The 25,484-nt window shown below is 38.4% G+C and overlaps 1 protein-coding gene across 2 annotated transcripts in view; it reads left to right on the forward strand.

Moving 5' to 3' along the window:
- Positions 1-25,484, forward strand: part of GRAMD2B (GRAM domain containing 2B) — a 58,755-nt gene that overhangs the window by 3,591 nt on the left and 29,680 nt on the right. Inside the window, exon 1 of one of the 2 annotated variants that reach the window (XM_081940269.1) lies at positions 13,680-13,977. The exons of the other annotated variant lie outside the window; for it this stretch is intronic. Within the exon in view, the coding sequence (XP_081796395.1) occupies positions 13,889-13,977 (89 nt within the window). The 5' untranslated portion in view covers positions 13,680-13,888. Of the gene's footprint in view, positions 1-13,679; positions 13,978-25,484 lie in introns of those variants that run through there. 2 annotated transcript variants of the gene reach the window in all.

The raw sequence follows: 25,484 nt of genomic DNA on the forward strand, positions 1-25,484 counted from the left end.
TCACAGAACAGTCCAATGTCGGACTACTCTCAGGTAGTATCTTTTATTTTGGTAGATTTCAGTAACAACCAGAACGTGGCCAATGATATTTCTGAGTAAATAAATACAAAGATAATAGTCCAGTTTTGAGAAGACCATTGTTCCTAAGGTGCCATAGCATTTTCTCCACCTCTATACTTTTTTACTTTTAACAGGACAAAAGTGTTGAAGTTATGAGGTGCAGTAGGAAATCTGACACATAGACTGAAGCTTGCAGATAAGGAAGGCATATAGTACGTCATATTTGTTATTCTAAGGAACTCAGTTCCTTAGAACCAGGTTTACAAGTTATTTCATTCTGCTCTTCCTATTCCCCCTCCCTATGATATTCAAGGAAAATTATGTTTCACCCCCCCCAAATTAATTAATTAATTGTCAACATGCACAAGGTAACAGGTATTAGTAAAGACATGGACATTTTCATATAAGATTGGTACAAATAGATGGATATGAATAAGTATAACATGGCCATGAACACATAAAATGAGTATATATCAATGGGGACAGTAGAACATGCATGCCTCCTTAGGGACCTCTTAGGAAAAGTGTGAAGTCCACAGTGGACAGTTTAAGGTTAACAATATGGGGGTTTGAGGAATTTACAATGGAATCAGGTAGAGTGTTCCAGGCATTGGCTACTCTATTGCTGAAGTCGTATTTTCTGCAATCGAGTTTGGAGCGGTTTACTTTGAGTTTGTATCTTTTGTTTGTCTATGTATTGTTGCAGTTGAAGTTGAAGTAGTCATTTACAGGTAGGACATTATAGCAGATAATTTTGTGTAAGATGCTTAGATTGGAATGTAGGGGGCATAGTTTGAGGTTGTCCAGGCCTAAAATTTCAAGCCTGGTAGCATAAGGTATTTTATTGTGAGTACATGAATTAAGTACTCTTCTTGTGAAATACCTCTGGGCTCTCTCTATTATATTAATGTCCAATATACAGTGTGGATTCCAGGCAGGTGAGCAATATTCAAGGATTGGTCTAGCAAAGGTTTTGTATTCCCTACTTACCAGTATAGTGTTTCCAGAGAAAAAACTTCGTAAAACAAGGTTGACAACTCTTAATGCCTTTTTGGCAATGTTGTTACAGTGAGCTCTGGGGCTTAGATCTTTTGAGATGAGTACTTCTAGGTCCTTGACAGAGTGTGGGGTCATCTATTATCGTATCTATTATCGTCATCGTATCCACCCAGCTTGTATTTGGTGTCCTGGTTTTTGTTGCCAATGTGTAGGAAGAGCATTTGTTAGCAGAGATTTGGAGTCGCCAATTGTTCGGCCATTCAGATACATAGTCAAGGTTATTTTGTAGGGTGGTAATATTGTCTGTGGTGTTAAATAGTTTTATGTCATCGGCAAAGAGGACACAGCTGCTTGTAATATGATCACAGAGGTCGTTTATGTAAAGCAGAAAGAGTGTGGCTCCTAATATGCTGCCTTGAAGAACACCACAGTTAACTGGTGCAGGGTTTGATATTACACTTCCAATTTTGACTACTTGTTGCCTGTTTGATAGGAATGCAGCTATCCACTTGTGCAAAGATCCAGAAATGCCATAGGAACTTAGTTTTAACAGAGGTTTGTCATGTACCACTGAATCAAAGGCTTTGCAGAAGTTTATGTAGATTTCATCTATTGCTTTATCCTGGTCGAGTTGTGTGGTCCAAATGTTTTTGCAGTGTAAGAACTGCAGATTACAGGACAATTTATTTCTGAAATAAATTCCATATTAGAGAGTAGGTTGTTTGTTTCCAAGTAGAGGGCGACGGATTGGTTTATGATGGATTCCATGACTTTACAGGAGATGCAGCAAAGGGAGATTGGTCAGTAATTCTCAACTAGACTGGAGTCTCCTTTTTTGAAATAGGAATGACTGTTGCTACTGACCATAGGTCAGGCAAGGAGCTGGTTCTAAAAGATACTTCATAGATAGTGCTTAAAGGATCGGCTATGGCAGTGGAGAGCTTTTTCAGAAAGTAGGCACATATTCCATCAGGACCAATAGATAGAGATGGTTTTAGGTTGCGTAGTGCCCTTTGGACAGTGTCTTCAGTAAAATCAATGTGTATTAGATTGTTGCAATTGATTGAGGTACGACTAGGAAATGAGGGGGAGATGCCATTGCTGTTGACAAAGACTGAACTGAAAAATGTGTTGAAGAGATTGGCCTTAATGGCTTCTTCATTGCAGTCTTCCCCGTTATGCCCTTTTAGAGGTGGGATAGTTTTTGAGTCTTTAAGTTTGGTGTTTACGAAATTATAGAAGGTTCGGGTGGATTTCGTGTGAAACAGTTCTTCCTCCTTTATACAAGGTGTTCTCTATATAGGCATATGGAATGACCCATTTCCTTTCACATAGGACAGGATTTCATGTGAAACAGTTCTTCCTTCTTTACACAAGGTGTTCTCTATATATGCATATGAAATGACACATTTCCTTTCACATAGGACATGTTCCTCTTCCTATTACATTACATATTATGACATTTATTTGGCTCTCAATTTGTATTTGTATTGAAGTGATCTGGATCCAGATTTGCAATTTCCTTATGTTGATTGGGATCCAGATTGATCAGTCAATAAACAAAATGATTTCTTCCATTTCTTAAAGGCAAAGAGTCTGGCAGAAGTTTACTATAAAAGCAATCTTTCTCCTCTAGTTCCCCTTCCCATCCTCCAGCCATCAACATTAGAGGTTCATGTCATGCCACAAGATTAACTGAACCTCCCAGAACAGAGGGAGAAACACATGGCTTAAGGAAGACGGAGAAATCATGAAGATGAATTCCACATTCCTTCTTTTGGAACAAGCTAATCCACTTACTGCATCTATTTAACACAGTGATTCTCAACCTTCCTAATGCCGCAACCCTTTAATACAGTTCCTCATGTTGTGGTGACCCCCAACCATAAGATTATTTTATGTTTTCCATATTTTTTCAAAAATATGTGCTTTCCAATGGTCTTAGGCGACCCCTGTGAAAGGGTCGTTCGACCCCCAAAGGGCTCCCGACCCACAGGTTGAGAACCACTGATTTAACATGTTTTAGCATGCCTAGACCCATTATCTATATTTGTTAAGACTATGAGCAGACATATTCTAAATTAGCAGTGCGTCTTCATCAAGAAGTAAAATACTTCTGGCACAGGTTCCTTTGGAAGTGAACTATTTCCCCAATACTTCATGTGATATCAACACTAACATCAAATGGTTCATGTCATTCCCTGATCAAAAACTGCCTCAAAAAAAAAGATATATGATGAAAGTGGTATACAAACAATATTATTTTTTAAAAAAAATTAAGGGTTTTTTTGCATTTAAAATACTGTACAAAGGAAATTTACCTGACAAAGAACCATAATTTGCTGCTTTGGTTTTTTTCAAAAAAAAAATCTGGCAATTTAAGGAAAGACGCATATAAATCCCGCATACATTAAAAATGTAAGCGGTTATGACTTTTTTCATGAATTCTTTTAAAGTATCAATTAAAAATTGATTGTAATACTGCAGTTTGGGGCAGTAAAACTGATACTATTTTTAGATTTTTGTCCCTTAATATTAATATATATACAACCATACATATTTTCAGGTACATAAAATCAGTGACGTGCGGTGAGGTTTATGGCTGGTGAGGCTGGTGACGTCATCAGGAAGGCGGGGAATGGGACCACGTGTGCTGGAGGCTCAGGCTGCCTCAGCCTCCAGCACACGTGATCCCATTCCCCGCCTTCCTGAGCGTGCTCCGCCGGCTCGTGCTCCGCAGTCCTCGAAAGCGACTGGGGAACAACGAGAACCTTCCTGCCTCTGCTGGACTTTGCGCGCTCCTCGCGACTGCATATTGCAGTCGCGAGGAGCGCACGAAATCCAGCAGAGGCAGGAAGGTTCTCGTCGTTCCCCAGTCGCTTTCATGCCTTCGTCATCCGGCAGCGCCGACAACATTTCTGCCTCCGCCCTCCGCAGCTCCCGGGCGCGGCCGGACGTATGTAGCCACAGTGACGCCGAGGCGGTCCGGGCGGACGAAAGAGCGAGCGAGGCAGCCTGATCCTCGGTCGCTCGCCCGCCAGACTGCCTTGGCGCCATTCTGGCTACCTCCGTCCATTCGTGCCTTCGTCATCCGGCAGTGCCGACATTTCTGCCTCCGCCCTCCGCAGCTCCCGGGCGTGCCCGGACGGATGTATATAATATTATAATACAATATATATAGTATATAATAATATATAATAATAATAATAATAATATATATATAGTATAGTATAGTATAGTATAGTATAGTATAGTATAGTATAGTATAGTATAGTATAGTATATTATATACTATTATTTCATGAAGAGAGGTTAGGCTCTGCCTCCCCTGCCTCCCCTGACCGCACATCCCTGCATAAAATGTACCAATTGATTTGCGCATGTAAGTGTAGATTCAGTTATTCGCATAGTATTATTTTTTCTATTAGTTTTAAAATTATTGGCAGGCAAATTCTTCTGTTATTTAAAAAGTATGCAAATATCTTCTTTGTTATTCTTGATCTAAAGCACCACTAAAGATAATGGATCAAAATGCTATCATCCTTGGTGTCCATGCAGAGAAACTGTTCATCTCTTTCTCTCACACATGCACACACAGAGAGAGAGACAGAATAACTGAGAATTAGGAACACTCGGAGGATACAGTTGTAGTAGTGATGTGGAACAGTGTTATGAATCTTCCCATTCTGCAAATATATCTAAATGCTTGAAATGGAAGTGCATTTAGGCACTTCTAAGAATTTCTGTCAAGACATTTTAGGTGCATGTATTAATATGGAACAGTATTGAAGCATTTTCTAGGTCCAAAGTTTAACATCCTCATGTCTAATTTGTTAAGCGACAGTTTGGTACCCACCCAATTCCTTCAAAATTATCATAGAATATGTAATATAAGCAAAGGGGGGGGAAAGAAAAAAAGAACATGGATATACAAAGAATGCTAATTTCAGGTGAGCAACCTGAGGTTCATTGTTTTTCATGGGCTTTCTCTGGTAAAATTACATCATTGTTATATCTGCAAGAGGAGCAAATTATTAAGGATGGCATTACTTTATGGCCGCATCTAAGATGGATAAAAATTTATTTGACTATTTTTGGCTATTTTTCAATGCATAGTCCAGAAACAGTGAGAAGTCAGTAAAAAGAAACATAATTATTCTTTGAATAAATGGTGTCACTATGATGTGTATTATTTGCAAAAAAAAAACGTTTATTTGCATAAAATGTTTTGTCTAATCAGGTGGCCAAAAGCTTGGACACTGAAGGATGTTTTTAATATTAATCAAGCAATAAATAAATATTTGGATAACCATTTTAAATATGAAAATCATAGGGAAAAAATCCCACTAGTTACGAAAACACTTTGCATTGATGCAAGTAGATGAAGGGATATGGTGAGCCAAGAAGAGATCTCAATGGCTTGCATAATTGATAACTGAAGGAATTCTATCTTGAAAGAAAGGTTACAAGAAGCTGTAAATGTTCCTATAAGCAACTGGCTAAGCATTGATGACAAACTACAACCAGGTGCTGGAGCGGGCCTCACATTGCTAAGACCTCTGAAGAAGCATTTAACTAATAAGTGAACACACACTAAATATCTGTATCCAGGCAAGCAAACTTCTAAAACAAATTCATACAAATATAGAGTAAGTGAAACTGAATTGTAACACTGAAGCAAAGCTGACACAAGTGAATCTTTTCTTATATTTATCATCTATTTTTCTTGTAAAATGTTTATAAAAACTCCTTCTTTACCTTCACAAGGTCATACCCATGAGATTGGTTGAAGTGAGAGAAAGTTGTGATCCAATATCCTAAGTGTTCCATGATTCTAGATTTAAATCTTGGTTTTCTCTTTTCTGTGGTGTACAATGGTTGGAATGCAATATTGCGGGTTAACTCTGCATTCCCACTGCCAGGAGTTCGATTCTGATCAGCTCAAGGTTGACTCAGCCTTCTGTCTTTCTTAGGTCAGTAAAATGAGGACACAGATTGTTGGGGGCAATATGCTGGCTTTGTAAATCACTTAGAGAGGGCTGGAAAACACTATGAAGCAGTATATAGGTCTAAATGCTATTGCTATATCCAATCCAATATCCTTATCACTACACTCAAAGGGGGAAAAAACTTGGATCGAATCAAAAGAAATATTCTTAGAAATCTAGAGGATGATCACAGATTACCAGCTTTTTTAAAAGGTAAGTAGCATGACAAATATTAATAGTTGGTCCTATTAACAATTCTAAAATATTAAGGTTGGAGAAATAAATTTATTCTTAGTACATTTCAATATTGTGCATATTCATTCATAAGTATCTTCCATTCAATTTCTTCATTAGTCTATCTTTTAAAAAAATCTTCGATGTCATGTTTCTTGAGCAATGATGGATTGGAACTACAGCAGTGACTTTTATTTATCTCTATAGACAACACTTCTGGTAGTAGATCAGGATTAGAATGTCACACTAACGGCAAAAAGCAATTTTGTTAATCGTCTAGATAGGCCTTTGGGGTATAGATAGCTGGAATGAATAGCTGTGTTACATTTGCTTTTCAGGGATATGTTTTACTACATCCATAATACATAGGCTATTAAGACTACACAATAATACAGCTACTATTGATTCTCATACTTGTGTAACAGGATCTTTCTACAGAATAAAAGCTCACAGTTTGAGATTGCCCATTCACATTCACTGCTCAATTTCCTATTTATCTTTTATAAGATTCTGTAAGCTTGAAACGTAAGGTCACATCAAACCATTAATGTTTTAATAGAAATTAAATGGGAATGGTGCAGTTCACCATTCCAAAATCTAGACATTTTTTTTCTTTAAAAATGTTTCATAGGTCCATTAATTCTTCTGTGTCATTACTTGTTCGCTTTTTGCATAAGAGGAAGTTAATGCTAGTTTTATATATTTAACAGAGAATTACAAGTTATGCACCAGCTTGAGCTGGAAAAATTAGTTTGGCAGCAGAAAGCTACTCCTGTACCAAACATTTTAATGTGAGAGAAGGGAAAAAATATTATAGCATGAGAAATCTATATACTACTAATCCGCTATGTATGGATAAGAAATCTAGTTTCCATTAGTCCTGTGGAATTTAAATTTCCATGGCGTTCAGACCAGTTTTATTTACAAAGTTATGGCCATTGCAATATCCCTGGGGCCACATGATCACAATTTCCAATTCTTGCTGCCAGCTTCCTACAAGCAAAATTAATGGGGAAATGGGCAGGAAGTTGGTAGTCACTGCCACCACCACCACCACCACCACCCAGTAAACACCCAGAAAGCATGACTAGATGAGTGGCTATCACTTTATTATGAGGTTAGTAAACAGCATCTTGCAAGCTAAAATTACAAACTTCCCATCACCACTTGATCTCTCCTTGATCCATCAGGACAGGTCCTCCCTAAGTTTCCTTCTCATACAATTAAGTCAATGGGAGCTACTACCTCTTGTCTGCTTGCTGCCTAGGCAACATTTATATTTCAGACATATATATATCAGACTGGCAGAAAGTGTGATTTTCCCATAAGTGCTGCAGAAAATCAGTACATCTACTCTGAGGAGATGTTTTACTTCATTGGGCCTGGCAATTTTAATATGGAATAAATTCTGTCGTTATCACAGAACACCAATAAATATGTAAATGCAGTCCTTACCTACATGTAGTTACATGATGTGGAACAGGCTATGGGACTGCATGCACCCCTTCTGAAATATTTTTTAAACTATTAGTTAAATGAAAACTCATTAGCCTTAACTCATGATTAGGTCGGTGAGATACCGCACAGCAGGAAAGTCAATTCACTTAAAAAATAGATATGGCATGCTGGCAAAAGGCAAGCGGCCTGATCCGATGGGCCAGTCTTTCCAGAAAGATGGTGATACATTGGACAACATCTATCTCTATTATACTGACTCATAATTTAATATAATGAACATTATTTCAAGCCAGAATAAGTATGCACACTTTTCCACCTCCAAAGCCTAAATTATTTTTTGTCTTTTTAAGGAATGTCATATTTGCAGATTCTAGATAACTGTAAATTACAGTTTTTCACACATTATATACATCTGCCAGCTCCTGATTAGACTATAGGAAACATTGGCTGTCTGCACTCTTTATTTCATGGAGAGGATCTTAAGGATTGTTGTAAATCTGCTGTTCATAATGTTCAACTTCCTAAGGGAAGATACATATTTAGATGGAATTCATGTGAACACAGTAAATCATTCATAACAGAGATAAAGATAACTCCACTCGGACTGTTTTATTGAACTGACAGTAGGGAACTGAGTACTTTTTTCCAGGTTCCCAATTCTTTACTAAGCAAAAAAGTAAAGCAAACACACAAAGGATAAAATGATAGCATGATAGTTCCAAGTTCAACCAAAGGATGATTAAAATGTGGAATGATCAATTTACATTTATGTGGAATGATCAATCTTCAACATATTTAAATTGGGCAATGTAGAGGAAAATAAGTTTCCTACAGAAGTGTTTATGCCAAAAGTAGCTTTGAGGGTGGAAAATTACAACAGAAAAACCATCTACAAAAATGCAAATTAAGATGTATAGCTCATACTGTTTTTACTTTAGTAAAATTATATTAGTGACTTAGATAGCTCAAGTTGTCTTTCACAACCATGTATTTTATCTGGCAATCATATTTTTTTAAAAAAATAGTTCCTTTAATGATTTCATAAAGTATTCATTGTTTACATATGTTGATCATAATTTTTCTATTAATTTGATAAAACTAGCATGAAAATTAGTTGTATTAGTCAGCAGGATAGCACATTTTCACCATAAATAACTAACGTGACAAACTGGCAATCTGCTTCAGCCAGGCCCCCTGCTCCCTTTGCCTTAAAAAAAATTAATTAAAAGAAATTAAATACGAAACGGGCATGTCACACACAACGCATCAGTTTTTCAGCTTTATTTCCAAGAATACCTCCTGGCCTAACACAGATCATGTAAGTATCCTAGAAAAATAAACATGGTGAATGGCTGGAGCCTAATGCTTGATCTGAATAAGTGCCCTTCTACTGAAGAAAAAAGATACATTTAAGATGAAGTGGTACTTAGAATCCTCAATAGTTTATCGTTTAATAAATTGATGTTCTGACTATTTACAAAAACTAGAGAGCCCTTCATTAATAGGCCCAACCCCTCTCACGGCAGCCATTTTTTTATATTACTAAAATAGTTTTACTTTTTCCTTTCGTTAACTGGTTCTGGTAATATTCTGGCCAAACCAGAATGCATTACATTTTTCTTCATTACCCCACCCCCCAAAAGTATAGTGTGACTTTAAACCAATCATTGTTTTTCAGTCCAACCTAACTCGTAGAGTGGTAACTGTGGGGGAGGGGGGAATCATTGCACCACACCGACTCTTCACAAACATTGCCTTGGGAACTTAAATTTGGAGAATATGCAGCAATGGGAAAATGAATACTGTACACACATAATAGAAGAATAACTACATTTAAACAAGAATAGCTTCCATTACTGTATAATATATGTATGTATGTATGTATGTATGTATGTATGTATGTATTGTGTCACAACCCCTGGTATGCCCAAATATGGGAGGGAGCATATTGCTTCCCTTTTCTGTCTATCAGCTCACCCTGGGAGCCATCCAGGCAGAAAGCCATTTTTTAATGTTGCCTTGTTACATTTGTGTTGCATTTGTGCTGATATATATGTGTGTGTGTGTGTGTGTTGTATTTGTGCTGATAAATAAATAAAGGGAGACTAGTATGGATCCATTTCAAGCTATTTAGCTCTCATCAACTAGCCATACCCTTACTGGAATTGAACCTGGGCTGTATTACATAGTAGGCAATTGTATTAGCCATTAAGCCACAAGCTCTGCTCCTTTATCAGCTAAGCCAGGGGAATAGGTATGTATTGTGTCACAACCCCTGGTATGCCCAAATATGGGAGGGAGCATACTGCTTCCCTTTTCTGTCTATCGGCTCACCCTAGGAGCCATCCAGGCAGAAAGCCATTTTTTTTAATGTTGCCTTGTTACATTTGTGTTGCATTTGTGCTGATATATATATGTGTGTGTGTGTGTTGTATTTGTGCTGATAAATAAATAAAGGGAGACTAGTATGGATCCATTTCAAGCTGTTTAGCTCTCATCAGCTAGCCATACCCTTACTGGGATTTGAACCTGGGATGTGTTACATATTAGGCAGACTTGCTAGCCACTACACCACCGGTTCTCCTCCTTTATCAGCTAAGCTGTTTGTAACACAAACACACACACACACACACACACGTGTGTGTGTGTGTGTGTGTATTTGTGTTACAACCCCTGGTATGCCTGGTATACCTGGTACCCCTGGTATCCCCTGGTATATATATATATGACTCAGGTTCAGTTGTAAGTATTGGTAATTGTATTGGCCAGAACAAGATGATTTAAATCGTTACATCCAATTTGTATCACAATGTTAATATCGTGCTCTATCTTGCATACTTCCATAGGGAATGATGATTCATCCTATAAATTGGTGAATCACTATATTTAGAAAATACAGTTTCACAAGTGGGTGTAATAATTCCTTCCACCCTCTTTCTGCATTAAACTACATATTTTAATTTGCATGAAAATTTAAACTTAAATGTGTACAATATATGTCAAGTGTACTTTCACTCATTTTTAAATTTATTTTGATATGTTTTAAGCCAGGAAATGTCAGGCCAATCAGAACTGACAGAGCTGCAAGATTTCCAAGCTATATGTTAATCTGGGAAACACAGAGCAGATCAGCCAGTATAAAGCAGAGGTGTCAAACTTGCATCATTATGGCAGTGTCACATGACGTATCAGGACTTTTTCTCCCTTTGCTAAACTGGGCAGGGTGTGGCCAGCACATGACACATCCAGCCCACGGGTCGCAAGTTTGACAGACCTGATATACAGCATGAATTTAGTGTGATTGGATTCCTCATCTGTTTCAAATGAAAACCCATGTTATAAAAACCCATGTTGCCACAAAGAAGAGGGAGTCAAACTATTCTCCAAAGCACCTGAGGGTAGAACAAGAAGCAATGGGTGGAAATTAATCAAGGAACGAAGCAACTTAGAACTGAAGAGAAACTTCCTGACAGTTAGAACAATTAATCAGTGGAACAGCTTGCCTCCAGAAGTTGTGAATGCCCCAACACTGGAAGTCTTTAAGAAAATGTTGGATAGCTATTTGTCTGAAACGGTATAGGGTTTCCTGCCTAGGCAGGAGGTTGGACTAGAAGACCTCCAAGGTCCCTTCCAACTCTACTATTGTATTGTATTGTATTGTATTATAACTAGCAACAGAGGGGAGATGTGCCCATGGAGGTCTCTACTGCCCTCAGAATCTCAAAATTACAGGAAATTCCTTAATATGATGAGTGACAACCATGAGCACAATCAACTGCAAAATGTTGTGGCTAACTATTCAACTCCAGAAGATTCAGATCATATCAGAATGCTAACCCGAATTCCAGTAGCATTTAACAATTTTTAAACTGCATTTCACAGCAATACTTTCATAAAGTGGCGTAGAGGTAAGAAAAGGGGACGGCTACTCTAAATGACATAATCCTTACTGGAAGCATACAAAAGATTTGAAATCACTTAAGAGTTACACAAGAAAGAAGTGAAGTCCAGAACAACAACATCAATGTGGTGGTTGTGTTAGGAAATCTGGCTGAATGTTTTGAAAGTCGTTGCAGGTTACGTGTCCCCTGGGGAAAGAGCATGTAACTCCACTAAAGAGGAAAACACAAAGAGTAATTGTGCTGATTCCTCAAAGTTTTCATTGTTAGGAGACCCTGTCATTTTTAACAGATTCAAGAAGATAAGGCAGGACAAATGATGCTCTCTCTGGTTAAAAATGCACAGAAAACCCTGTTCTCATTTTTTTTAATGTTCTCCAGGCAGCTAGAAAAAGATGACATAGAACCTCAACATTTGGCGACTTTAAAATGTATAGACTTGAATTCCCATAATTCCCCATCCAGTTGGTTAGGGGATTCTAGGAATTGAAGTCCATACATCTTAAAAGTTGTTAAAACTGAGAAACACTGACATAGACTAATAACAAGCTATTCATTGTCTTACTACTCTTAAGACAATAGTAGCTCAAAACCGGTGGGGTTTTTTTTTCACCCTCCCCATTCTCAAAATGTTTGGACTAAAACTCTCAGAATGCTCAATTTACTTAGCCAACCATTCTGGAACATTAGACCAACGTAATGCTACTATAGGTAATGTTTGACTTATAATCATTCGCTAAGTGGCCATTTGAAGTTACAACAGCACTGAAAAAAGTGACTTATGACCATTTTTCGCACAACAGCTGCAGCCCATGGACACATGATCAAAATTCAGGCACTTAGCAACTGGCAGGTATTTATGACAGTTGCACTGTCCTGGGGTCATGTGACTCCATTTATAACCTTCCCAGCCAGCTTCCGTCAAGCAAAGTTAATGGGGGAAGCTGGAATCACTTAACAACCATGTAATTCACAACAACTGCAGTGATTCACCTAACTGTGGCAAAAAGATCGTAAAATGGGGTGAAGCTCATTTGCTTAGCAACAGAAATTTTGAGCTCAATTGTACTCATAAGTCGAGGACTACCCTTAGAGTTACATAGCTTAAGGTTGAACTTTGGGGTTCTTAATATTCTCTGAGGCTGGTCCTCTGAATACCGCAATTTCAGGGACCTCAGAAACCCAACCGCTAGAAGGTTTCCAATCAGAGAAAACCACCTGAAACAATACCATCCTATCTGCCAAGCAAGGCTGCATTCCTAGCCTACCAGTATAGGAGCAGTGTGTGGGGTCTCCATGCTTGGAAGCTGTAGGGTACCTGCCTCAAGCACTCCCACACTGGGAAACTGAATCACTCCCAACCTATTCTTCAAATCAGCAGACAACTTGCCCAATCTGAAATTTGCTAATTTCATTGCTAATCCCCATACAGCTCACTGCCACTCTTTCAAACCAAGAGCTCAGGTGAGTCCTCAGACACCAGGGATCAAAGATCCTTTTTCCCCCCTTATTCCTATTCCCCACATGAAACATTCAGGAGGTCCTTTTGTATTCATAAGCCACCCAGTGACAATAGCTGAGCAGGAAACATCCAGCTGCGAATCATTTAAGCTCTGTAATAAGCCTTAGAGTCACCTAAGGTGCCTTGAAGGGGGTCCTATCCAGAGCTTAGGATCAGGCCAAATGACCTTCCAACTTTTTTTTTCTCCACTCCCACGTTTCACCTTGGGCAGACTTTTGATACAAATTTCATTGCTTCAGTCCCACCGTGATCTCCATCTTTTCTCGGTTTTTTTTTAACCCTCTCATCCGACTTTTTCAAAGCTGCTGAGCTGTAAAAAGAGCTGTCGTTTCCGCGTTTGAATAATCGGGTGAATCTCCGACGAGCTGGTGGGACTGGTTTTTTCTCTTTCCTTCCAGAGTTTGTGGGTCGAGAAGAAGGCGGCTGGCTCGCTCCCGGACTTTCCTTTTCTCCTCCCTCTGTGCCTCAGCCTATAAAGCTGGGCGGGCAACCATACCAGTTCAAACTCGCTCAGGTTAGTTAGGGGCTAAGGAAGAAAAACGGAAGGGGGAAAAAAAACCCCGCGCACTGTCTCATTTTGGGCTTTGGGCTTGCGAAGTAGTGTAATGTGATAGGAAGGCGGAAACGCTAGAAATGCTCGGAGGGAGTCCCATTTGAATATTATCAGCAGGGAGAAGGGGGAGTAGAGCCAGAGGAGACGACCTAACCGAGGAGAACTTGTGCTTTCCGATGGTGCTCATGACTGATCTTCAGCCTGACGGGGACGAACTAAAGCCCATCAGAGTGGCCAGTAAAAAGGAAAAAGCGGCTTTAATCCAGTAAGTATGCTGCCTGGACGTGTATTGCAAGGAATAGTTTTAGGGGCTCCTGTGACCCAGCAACAAAGTCGCCTCTTTATGCCAGAAGACGGTAGGAAGTTTTCTGGCCGGTTGCTTGCCCCTCCAACCTTAGATTCCTTCTTTGCCTAAACTTTAAAAAGAAAGTCCCGCTTCTCAAAAGCGACTGAGGAAAGTTTGCTTGGATCTGAAGTAAGAGTCTTGAGTAAGGGATCAGTTCTTGACCCCATCAAACAATGCTCGGACTTGGGAGTGGGGGTTCAAATGGCTACAAGCGAGGGGCAGCGTGTTTACTCTCTGTCAGTACAATATATAACAGGTTACAATATCTGAGATCTCAATAAGGGGACCTTGGTGCTCTCTGAGCTTGTTTTCTTACAGACTTTTCATTACCTAACTAGGTAACACCATCAGTGTTAGTAAAGGAGTGCTGTTGGCTGTCAGTTTATATTGTGGTATCTTGCCTGTCTGTGTTGGGTGGGGACCCTGTGTTGGGTCTTGCCTGTCTGTGTTGGGTGGGGTACCTAGTTTGGGGCTCTGGTTTTAAGTAGGTAAGCTTACTGAGAAGGAAAACGTAGTGGGCCTGTACACTTCCATTCTAGAAATTACAAAAGATAAACCAACAATAGTTTGATGGTTTATGTTAAAAGTAATAAAATGCTACAGATTCCCCCGTTTGGTTGTTGGGAAGATTAATTAAGCTTTGTCTGGGGTTCAGTGTGATTTGGCCTCTTGTGTTAAGGATAAATCAGAAACTTTTCCCTTGATGTTTCTTGGTTTCTACACTGAATGCCTCTGAAGGATTGGTTCTCAGGTGATGGGAGAAGTACATGATTTTGGATGTCTCTTTTCTATGGGCAAGTCTTAACAGGTGGTGATGATGAGCCAATTATATGGTCAGCCTTGTTGCCCACTTTGTAGAGCGGAAGCTTGGATTCAGCTCGGAGGCTAGTAGGGTTCACCACATTATAGAGATTTTTTTTCAGACTCCATGGCAGTACATGATAAAGCTATAGTTGCCAAGACTATCCAGGTCTTCTGATGGAAGGCTTTGTTTAGTCAATGATGACTTTTGGCCACTGCCTGCAAGGTGGTTGTTGTTATTGTTTTACAGGATTTCAGAAGTGGTTTGCCATTGCCTTTTTTTTAGGGGTGCGAGAGAGTGGTTGGCCCAAGGTCACCCAGCTTGTCTTGTTCTTAAGGTAGGACTAGAATGCACAATCTCCAGGATTCTAGCCAGGTGCTTTAACCACTATACCAAACTGGTTTATTCTGATAGATTTACTCCAATATTATCAATATTATCAATTGGATTGATGAAGTTAGTTAGCTTCTTCCACACACTCTCCTGAGATTTCATATCATCTGGTAGGAAAAGAGAGTCCTATATGAATCTGCCACATATCATTACAGTTTCCTAATTCACAAGAATTAATATGCCAACTGTGTTATCTGTAGGATTCATATGAGATTGTATTTCTATCTAATTACGCAGGACAGGAGGGTGGCTTAATTTGAAGATTTAGGAATGCATCTGGAAAATGTGTCTTCAATCTGTTAGCTTCCTCTTCTATCAGCCCCTTTGAGCTCTTTTCAGCAATGAAAGAAAAGGTATTCAAAGCATGGAAGCATCTGATAACTTCACCTTTCTTGGCATGGTGCCAATGATGAAAACAGTACCTAGTTTGGGGCTCTGGTTTTAAGTAGGCTAGCTTACTGAGAAGGAAAACGTAGTGGGCCTGTACACTTCCATTCTAGAAATTACAAAAGATAGTTCCATAGCTCAGATTTGTAGCTGACACACAGCTTTAGAAAGACATAAAAGAAACCCGTGGAAGGCAAGGGTTAAAGGTCTGCTTTGAGAAAAGTGTTTGGATTTTGTTGTACTTGAGAAAGGGGGCTAGAAGAAGGGTGTTTGGTAGGGGTTTTTTTTTTTATGGAACTCGCATTCTTCATTTTGAAATTAGTATACAGCATTGTGTTCCACTGTTATTTCTTTGCATTGGTCTTGCATAGACAGAATAAATAACAGAGTTGGAAGGGACCTTGGAGGTCTTCTAGTCCAGTCCCCTGATCAAGTAGGAGACCGTATACCATTCTAGACAAATGGCTGTCCAATCTCTTCTTTAAAATCTGCAAGAGCACCCACAACTTCTGAAGGTAGCCATTCCACTGATTAATTCTTCTCACTGCCAATAAATAAAGATTTTTATAATTGGCATGACCTACCTCTATTTATACCCATTCCATTGGTTAATTGTTCTCACTGTCATGCTAGCTGATTTTTTTTTTAATTACATAATTCACATCAGTATCAATCAGTGATTTTTGAAATAGAAAGGAATGAAACAAGTGCAAATCTCAATATTGCAAATGAATATATTTAACATGCCACTTTATTAAGAATTGAATAAAGTTATATTCAGAATCCATTTTTCTTTCGTTTCTCCCATTTTCCTTGGAATGGAGATAAACAGAATATCAGAGTTGGGAGGGGCCTTGGAGGTCTTCTAGTCCAACCCCCGGGGCAAGCAGAAGACCCTATACCATTCTGGACAAATGTCTGACCAATCTCTTCTTTTAAATCTCCAGTAATGGAGCACCCATAGCTTCAGAGGAAAAGCCATTCCACTGATTAATTGTCACTGTCAAGTAATACAGATTTTTATAGTTGGCATGACCAAGCTGTATTTACATTTAGTAAGTTTATGTAAGTAGAACTTACATTTTTCATAGACATCATCAGCATCTAGTCCAAATTCCCAAATTAAAACCATGAACTTCCATTTGTGGGAGGACATAGGCCCAATTTAATATTAGTTAAATCTCAATGAAATGCAAAAAGTGGATTTCAAAAGCAGTGCTCTATCTCCTTTATACTTCAGTAACTGATGTGGTAGTGCATTCAACTTTATTGGCAAAGCAAAAAATAAAAAGACAGAACAGTAAAAAAGACTTTATTTATTATTTATTTATATTATTATCTCTTTTATTCATTAAACATGAAACTCAGTCAAAATTTATAAATGTGTCACAAATACCATTAACTGGTGCTAATGGTTGATAGGGGTTGCTGCCAGCATCCTAGGTATCAACCAAGTATCTTCTTAAAATATACGATGGTCCAAGTAGCGCAGTTTTTTGCAGTTCCACTGGTATTATTGCAGAAGCTGCAATTTCTTGATGTGTTTTGTAAATTTCTTGGACATGGTACCAAGTTTCGAGGGCCAGATTGCGATATTTCATGATTTTTTCAAGTTCTTTTTCTTCGACTCTGGCATCTCCTGGTCAGCGATATCAATAAACTGTACACTTCGGTCCTCAACAACCATGATATCTGGCATGTTGTGGTTGTTGTTGTTGTTATTATTACATTGCTGTTGCATTTAACCCTTGTACGTTGGCCAGAGTTACTTTGGGGGTTGTGTGGCTTTATCAATTGTTTGAAATTTTTTAAAATCCAAAATAAAATATTTGTTACTGTCTAGTAAATGACTTTCCAGACAGACAGATTGGCCAAAGTGAGGTAGGGGCAAGTCAATTATTTTCTAAAAATGAAGAAAGACTATCAGAAAAAAATTAGGTGTTATAGGCATCTGCTAAAGAGGCAGGAAATGAAATACTTAATATGATGTTGCAACAAACTTCTATCAGATACTTGCAATGTCACACGCAAGTACAAAAGGAGGAAACACACATTTCATCATTTCGGTATCCATGTGTTTAAGAATGAATGCCTATGGCTGGAAATCTCATCTTTCAATTTGAATATCCTTTTTGAAGTCAATGGCTTCTGTATTTAAGAAGCTGTACTTAAGAAATTTAAAGGGGGAAATGGTCACAAATGCCAGTTTTTATCCTGCATTTTACCAGTTTTCACACTTGCTTTACTCTTTTTAATAACCCACACAGATAACAGTAGTGATGTTGTTTGTTCAGCAACAGCAAGTCAGTATTTTCATAGCGTACGACTCCAATTTCATCTTAGCCTTGTTAAGATAAAATTAATTACACAGAAAGCCACCACTTGTTTGAGAAACAGAATGAATGCCTAATGGATTCATTTAATTTATTGGGTAAAATCCTATAACAGGATTTTATAGGATTTTAAAATCCTAAAACTGCACCAGTTCTTGTGCATTTACCGTAGTTGCCATGCTGTTTTAAATTAAATTATTTGCCCTATGGCTGTGAAAATGTTAATCAATCATGTTCAATTGCTAGTTTTGCACCTAGTCCAGTTGAAATTACTATCTCTAGTAAGCAAAGCAACATTTTGTGCTCTAGAGCAAATCATACCTTTTTGTTCTGAAGATTGCCAGTTTAATTTCAGATGTCATCTGAAGTGGCAGGTGCTTTCTCACTTTCCTTTTTCCTCTTATATTTTTCCTGACAGCTTGCATGAAGAACTAAACAGAGAGTTAAGCTTTCATATAGCCTTGGAAAAATGCATACACCTGCACACTTTGAAGCTCTCTTTTAGAGTAGTATATATTTTGATCAACAGGTTTCTACTGAAATTCAGTTCAGACCTGTTGTTTGAAACACATTTGATACATAATTCAGGATGAAACTACCTTGTTTAAAGGAAATGTTGGCAGGTCATTTCTACTGTAATCATAACAGTTAAGAGTGAATAAATTGTGGTGGGACATAGGTAAAATGAATAAATAAATGCACAATATTTCTATACTAAAGCTGCATGTTATACTTACATAAGAATAAACTATATAAAATTCAGTAGGACTTAACTGTTTTCTTGTAGGAACCTGTAACTGCCAGATTCAATATTGCAATCCCAAAAATGTTTCTGCAGTATAAAGCCAATTGGTTGCAGCAAAAGATTAGTAACATGGTATCTTTGTCCTATGTGAGGTTGATGGCCCATTTTTAAGTATTATTTTGTTTAAGTGTGCAAATGATGGCTTCCTTCATAGGTATTTTCACAAACTAAATTAAAATTAAGTTCAAATTAGAAGTGACAGGTGCAGTGCAGTCATCATTATGTTTCCAGGTATGTCCTTTTGCCTTTAAAGAGGCAGAACTAAGTTGATATTATGGGAAACTTTGTGGAGGACAAAAATGTATGTGGAAAGAATAGTGTCTTCAGTTCACTCTTGGTAAATGAGTCAAAGTGATTTCAGAAAATCTAAGGTCATTTTGTTACTTCCCTTAAATACTTTGTAATAGTTTTTAAAAACCTATTTACACTAAACATTTAAATGGCATGGGTTTTTTTTCTTTCATTTAATCATATCTGATCCGCAGAGACTGCCTGGACAAGGCCCTGCAGTTTTCTTGGCAAGGTTTTTCAGAAGTGGTTTGTTATTGCCTGCTTCCTAAAGCTGAGAGAAGGTGACTGACCCAAGATAACCCAACTAGCTTTGTGCCTTTGGTGGGGCTAGGACTCAGGCTCCCAGTTTCTAGCCAGATGCCTTAACCACTACACCAAACTGGCTCAGGTGGCCATAGAAGTGTTCTTAATAAATAAATGTGTCAAACTACAATGGAGAAAGTCTATTTGAAAAGTCAACGTAGCAAGTCAATTGATCATTTTTCATAGTGGAGGTATCTTAAAATGATGATCTTCTGGGGGAGGTATAGTGATCTGAAAACAGCTATACAAAAGCAGAGCCAGCAAAGATCAAGGAACCAAGAAGTAGACCACTTTCTTGGAACTTCTTGAGGAGATCCTCTTCTTGAGGAGAACTTCTACAGGAGATCACCCACATATATCCTGAACAGCTGTTCTTCGTGACAAGAATGCAGGGCAGCAGTTTTCTGTCAGTTTGACCATTGGGAAATGATCGGATTAGCCATCTTGCTAGGAATAACAACTTATTGCAATAGATCAATGGTCAGGCCTCAGAGGTAAGGTATACAATGAAGTAAATACTCTAAAGCTATTAATTTAATCGTTGTAGCTCACTAGAAGAATGTTAGTCTTTGACATCAACTTTAAAAGTAGGGATTCCAAGCATTGTTGTTTTTACCTGTATCCTAATCGGTATAGTCGGGGCTTTCGGTCTCCAAGGTCTCATAAATCAAATCTGAGAACATTATTAATGTTTATCTAGATAGATGAAATATATATTTGGTTTAAGTGAAGACCCTCCCAGTACAAGCATACAAATATATAAAGATTGTTACTTTTATTTAATCTAAAGCCAATATAGCTGGATTTCAAAATCAGAAAATGTATCATACAAACGTTCTCTGAGGTCAACAGCAATCATGCTGCAAAAAAAAAATAGATTCTCATCCCTCAAAAGTGTTAACATTATCTCAAAATCTGTGAAGCTGTTTCACTGCTGAATAAGGGAAGGCCAAAGTTCTTTGAAGAGCAGTTACAGACAGGTTAATAAATAATACACAATGCTTTCACTTAGCCAATATTTCCATAGATATATTTAGGGATAATGAAAGGAAAGTGGGAACATTGTAGGACAGTGGTTCTCAATCTTTTCTTTACCATGGACCCTATTTAAATATCTTTTGTAGCTACAGTCCCACAAGATTTAACTCAAGATTTAAATCATAACATTTCTGGGCCCCCAGAGGTCTACGGATCACAAATTGACAGCTACTATTTTAGCATAACTGGGATTTCACTTCAGCAAACGTGATTCTTATTGATTGGCTGAATATGTGCATTGAGTTATTCCTAACATCTCCTTTTATTAAATTAATTTTACTTAGGGTTTACAAAGCCAAAACAAAACAATACTTTAAAATAATAAAAAAACAAAAGTGATAAGAAAGAAAAAGACGAGGAAAGAAATAATAATTAAAAAATAAACATATAAAGAAGGGGCTTTCAATCTTTAAGATAAAGGTAAAGGTTCCCCTTGCATATATGTGCTAGTCATTCCCAACTCCAGGGGGTGGTGCTCATCTTCATTTCAAAGCCCAAGAACCAGCAATGTCCAAAGACATCTCCGTGGTCATGTGACCGGCATGACTAAACACCGAAGGCGCACGGAGTGCTGTTACCTTCCCACCAAATGTGATTCCTATTTTTTCTACTTGCATTTTTTTACACGCTTTCAAACTGCTAGGTTGGCAGAAGCTGGGACAAGTAACAGGAGCTCACTCCATTACGTGACACTAGGGATTCGAACCGCCGAACTTTCAATCTTTACAGCAGTTATAAATGTATTTATATTTTATCTTGTCTCTAAGGTAGAGAGATAGATAGATTTTCTACTTAATAAACAGAAGTTATATTCTGCATATAGAATATTTAGAATGATGGGATAATTTAATAATAAATTAAATTATTATTTAATTTAACCTAGATACAATATGACTGGTAATGATTTCAAAGTCAAACCAAGCTTCATATTTATACATTTGGTTTCTTACATTAGTTAGGTATACCAGATACAAAAATTGGGATGAAGCAAAGAGACACAGAAAACGTATCTCCTGTATTGCCATTTAGGGATCATTGGGATTTTTGCACCCCTGATCTGGACAATTGTTGTTATGGTAGTTTTTATTTAACCAAATATCAGTAGAAAAAACAAACGAACGGAATATGTCTATCAATGTCAATCAGAATAGAACTGGAAGGAACGTTGGAGGACTTATAGTCCAATGCCCTGTTCCAGCAGGAGACCCTATACCATTTCAGACCGGTAGCGGTCCAGTTTTTCCTTAAAAACCTCTAGTGATGAAACACCTACACAAGACGTTCCACTGGGATAATTGTCCTCAGGAAGTTTCTCCTTAATTCCAGGTTGCTTCTCTCCTTGATTAGTTTCCATCCATTGTTTCTTGTCCTGCCTTCTGGTGCTTTGGAAAATAAGCTGACCCTCTCTTCTTTGTGGCAGCCTCTCAAATATTTGAATACAGCTATCATGTCACTCCTAATCCTTCTTTTCTCTAATTTAATAATTAAATCTTTAGCCATTCATCTTTAATCATGTCATATGTGCAGGCATCTCATATATTTTAGATACATATAGGCAGAATAACAGAGTTGGAAGGGATCTTGGAAGTCTTCTAATACTGTGTTTCCCTGAAAATAAGACAAAGTCTTATTTTCTTTTGACCCCCGAAATAAGCGCTTGGCCCTTGGCCCACGGATCAGCTGATCCAGAGAGGGCCAGAAGTTCTGTTTCTGGCATTCTCTTGTCAGCCATAGCCTGCTGCTCTTTTTACAGCCGCCACTAAGAGAAGGGGCGCAATAGCTATGGTTTGCAGGAATGGCCTCCACAAGGCCATTCCGCATGGATGGCAGGTGCATGTGGGATGCATGGGGTATGTTTCCCACTCCTTCCCACCCCCAAGAAATGTCGGGGACCAGCTGCACATGCATTTAAATATTTTCGGGGAGGGCTTATTTTGAGAGAGGGCTCATTTTATCGCACACACTCAAAAGCTCAATTGGGCTTATTATCCAGGGAGGTCTTATTTTCAGGAAAACAAGGTACAACCCCCTGCTCAGACAGGAAACCCTATGCCAGTGATGGCGAACCTTTTTTGGCTCGCAAGCCACAAGTGGGGGGAGCGCAGGGGGGTCGAGTGCGGGCATGCCGCACCCATAATGCAACGCGCGACACCCCCCCAGTGCGCATGCGCGCACAACGCGCGACACCCCCCATTTTTACATTTTTTTGCCCTCCCCAGGCTCCAGGGGCTTTATAGGAGCCTGGGGAGGGCGAAAAGGAAGTTCCGGGTTGCTCGGAGGGTCATTTTAAGCGCTCCGAAGGCATCAGGGAAGCCTCGGACAGTCCCTGAAGCCTTCGGAACGCTTAAAACCATCCTCCGAGCAACCCGGAAGTCACTTCCGGTTTGCTCGGAGGGTGGTTTTAAGCGTTCCGAAGGCTTCAGGGACGGTCGCTGAAGCCTCCGGGGGGGGGGCTCTTTTCGCCCTCCCCAGGCTCCTATAAAGCCTCTGGAGCCTGGGGAAGGCGAAAAATAGCTTTTAAAAAGGTGAACTCAGTTGGCCAGCACGCGCATGCGCGCTGGCCAGCTGACAGGGCAGCGCCTCGCGTGCCCTGACAAATGGCTCCACGTGCCACTTGTGGCACGCGTGCCATAGGTTCGCCATCACAGCCCTATACCATTTCAGACAAATGGTTGTCCAGTCTCTTCTTTATAACTTCCAGTGTTGGAACACTCACAACTTCTAGAGGCAAGACATTCCACTCATTAATTGTTTTGTCAGGAAATTTCTCCTTAGTTCTAGATTGCTTCTCTCCTTGATTAGTTTCCATCCATTGTTTCTTGTCCTTACAGAGAAAGATGGCCATATTTCATTATAATTAACCATACAGTGTCTGATTCTGAAAACAACTCATTCATATATCACAAGTAACATTAGCCTTCAATCTGTTGAGTGGAATGGCCACATATTATCTTTCTAATGTTGAAGAACAAATCTTTTAACGATGAGGAATATATGGCAAATCCATGTTTTGTCCAGCACATATATAATTCAAAAGAACATGACATCTGAGAATATTAAAGTCTGTATTAAAGTCAGATTAATGTAATGACTTATTCCCAAAAATTATTTTAGGTCATCACAAAAGCATAATGTTTCCAGGAGACATTATTTTCATTGCATCTCCAGCACCATGGTGTTGTACTCATTCTTTTTCTAATGAATAAAGAGAGTATTTTAGTCTGATAAAAGATCTAAAGGCATTAAAACATTCCCTAATTTTTAGATAAAATGAATTCCTTATTCCAGTCAGTTTTTAAAGTTTGCATATTGAGTTGATTTATGGACTACAAGCATTTATGAATACTGTTGGATTTTTAGTCTCATGAAATTTGATAACCACTTCTAAAAAATTAAGTGCTTCTGGAACTGGAAGTACCTCTGGTCCAAACTGCGCTCTTAAAAATATAAGTAGTGTAAATATTATCAGTGGACACCAAGGCATACAACATTTGTCCTTCAGCAGATGAAATTATAAAAAAGTAATCATTATCATTTAATAACTGGTCTAAAGTTCACTAAAGGTGCTATGTAGGAATATAGGGCCTAATAAGGACTGTTCAGGGCAAATATACAAAACAATGATCTGGTCACAATTGTCAAATTTGTACTCAACCTTCTTATCTCAGTTGTCCTTGATAGCATAAAATAAGTGAGTTTAAAAAGTTAAAGTCCTAGTTTGTTCTAAGCCAGGTATCTGTAATTTAATAGTTCAAGGTGAAATAGTAAACTTAGTTGAAGTTTCCCAGATTACTAAAACAAGATTGTGACAAGACGCAGTCACAACCACAATCTTCATTATATTTCAGCTAAGCCGCAATTAACCAGATTAAAAGATACCTAGATACTAAGGCACAGGTATCAAACTCGAACACATCATGGGGCAGGATCATGACACATGATGGTTTTTGCCTTTGTGGGTGTGGCCTACATGTGACGTATCTGGCCTGCAGGATGCCAGTTTGACAGGCCTATAATAAAGGCATCCATATTTTGTATCAGTTAAGATTTCAGTCTACAAAAGTAATAAGGATAGCCTAACAAAAAAAAAACCTACGGTATTTCTTTCTATAATAGAAGAAGCTATGAAATAGGGGAATTTAACTGGCCTCTATGTTCATGTATTTATAAGAAAATTGTTCAGATTTCAGCTTATTTTACACTATAGCTTCATATTTACATGTAAGGGTCTAGGCCTGAATTTCTGTCAGTTTTTCTCCTCCAATAGGATGATTATAAGCAAAAAAGAAATTCTTATGAATATACAGTATATTTTGAAGCCCAGGCATTTATGTATTTTTCATCTTTAAAGCAGTCTTTTGTACACTGTAGTTTATAACAAAGAAGAAGCAAAGGAGAGGATTACATAAGTCCTAAGCTATTATTTCTGCTGGCCAAAATAAACATAATATATTTGTACTATATGACTACAGGAGAAAATAACGGGTAGTCTTCCTGAGAGTAAAGTGTACAAATTGGGAGTGGAGACATAATTATTAAACATTTGAATGTGTATTTTCAGGGATCTTTAGTAGGGGAAGTCCAAATGCAAAGACAAAATGAATGTCATGCCTTAGGATTAATATGAAGTACAACAGACAATGCAAACTTAAACGTATTTATTCAACAGTAAATCTCACTGGTAGGATTTTTTTTCCAGGTTAGTATCTGTATGTTTGCATCTGGTATGTACGTACTTAAGGGCGCTTAATTCTGAATAGACATGTGTCAAATTGAACAGTATGGTTTTCACCTGTTAAGCAATAAATTGAGCGGAATTTACTCAAAAAAACAAACAGTAACTTTTCTGCTGAACGCATTTCCTCAAATGTTGTTTCACTCAACATTGCATCTTTCTGCTTTAGAAATATGACTGTCCATGTCATCTTGTTTTGAGGAAGCTTGAGTAAAATTGTGGTTTAACTTTGTCCAGCCTAGGGTTTCTGCATGTGTTAGATCTTCCCAGTAATACATATTTCAATGAAAACAAACAGATGCTGTATCTGACTCTGTTGTTACATCCTCTAACCCCCAC

Source organism: Natrix helvetica (genome assembly GCF_964273705.1).
Source record: "Natrix helvetica genome assembly, chromosome: 2".
Taxonomy (NCBI): Eukaryota; Metazoa; Chordata; class Lepidosauria; order Squamata; family Natricidae; genus Natrix; species Natrix helvetica.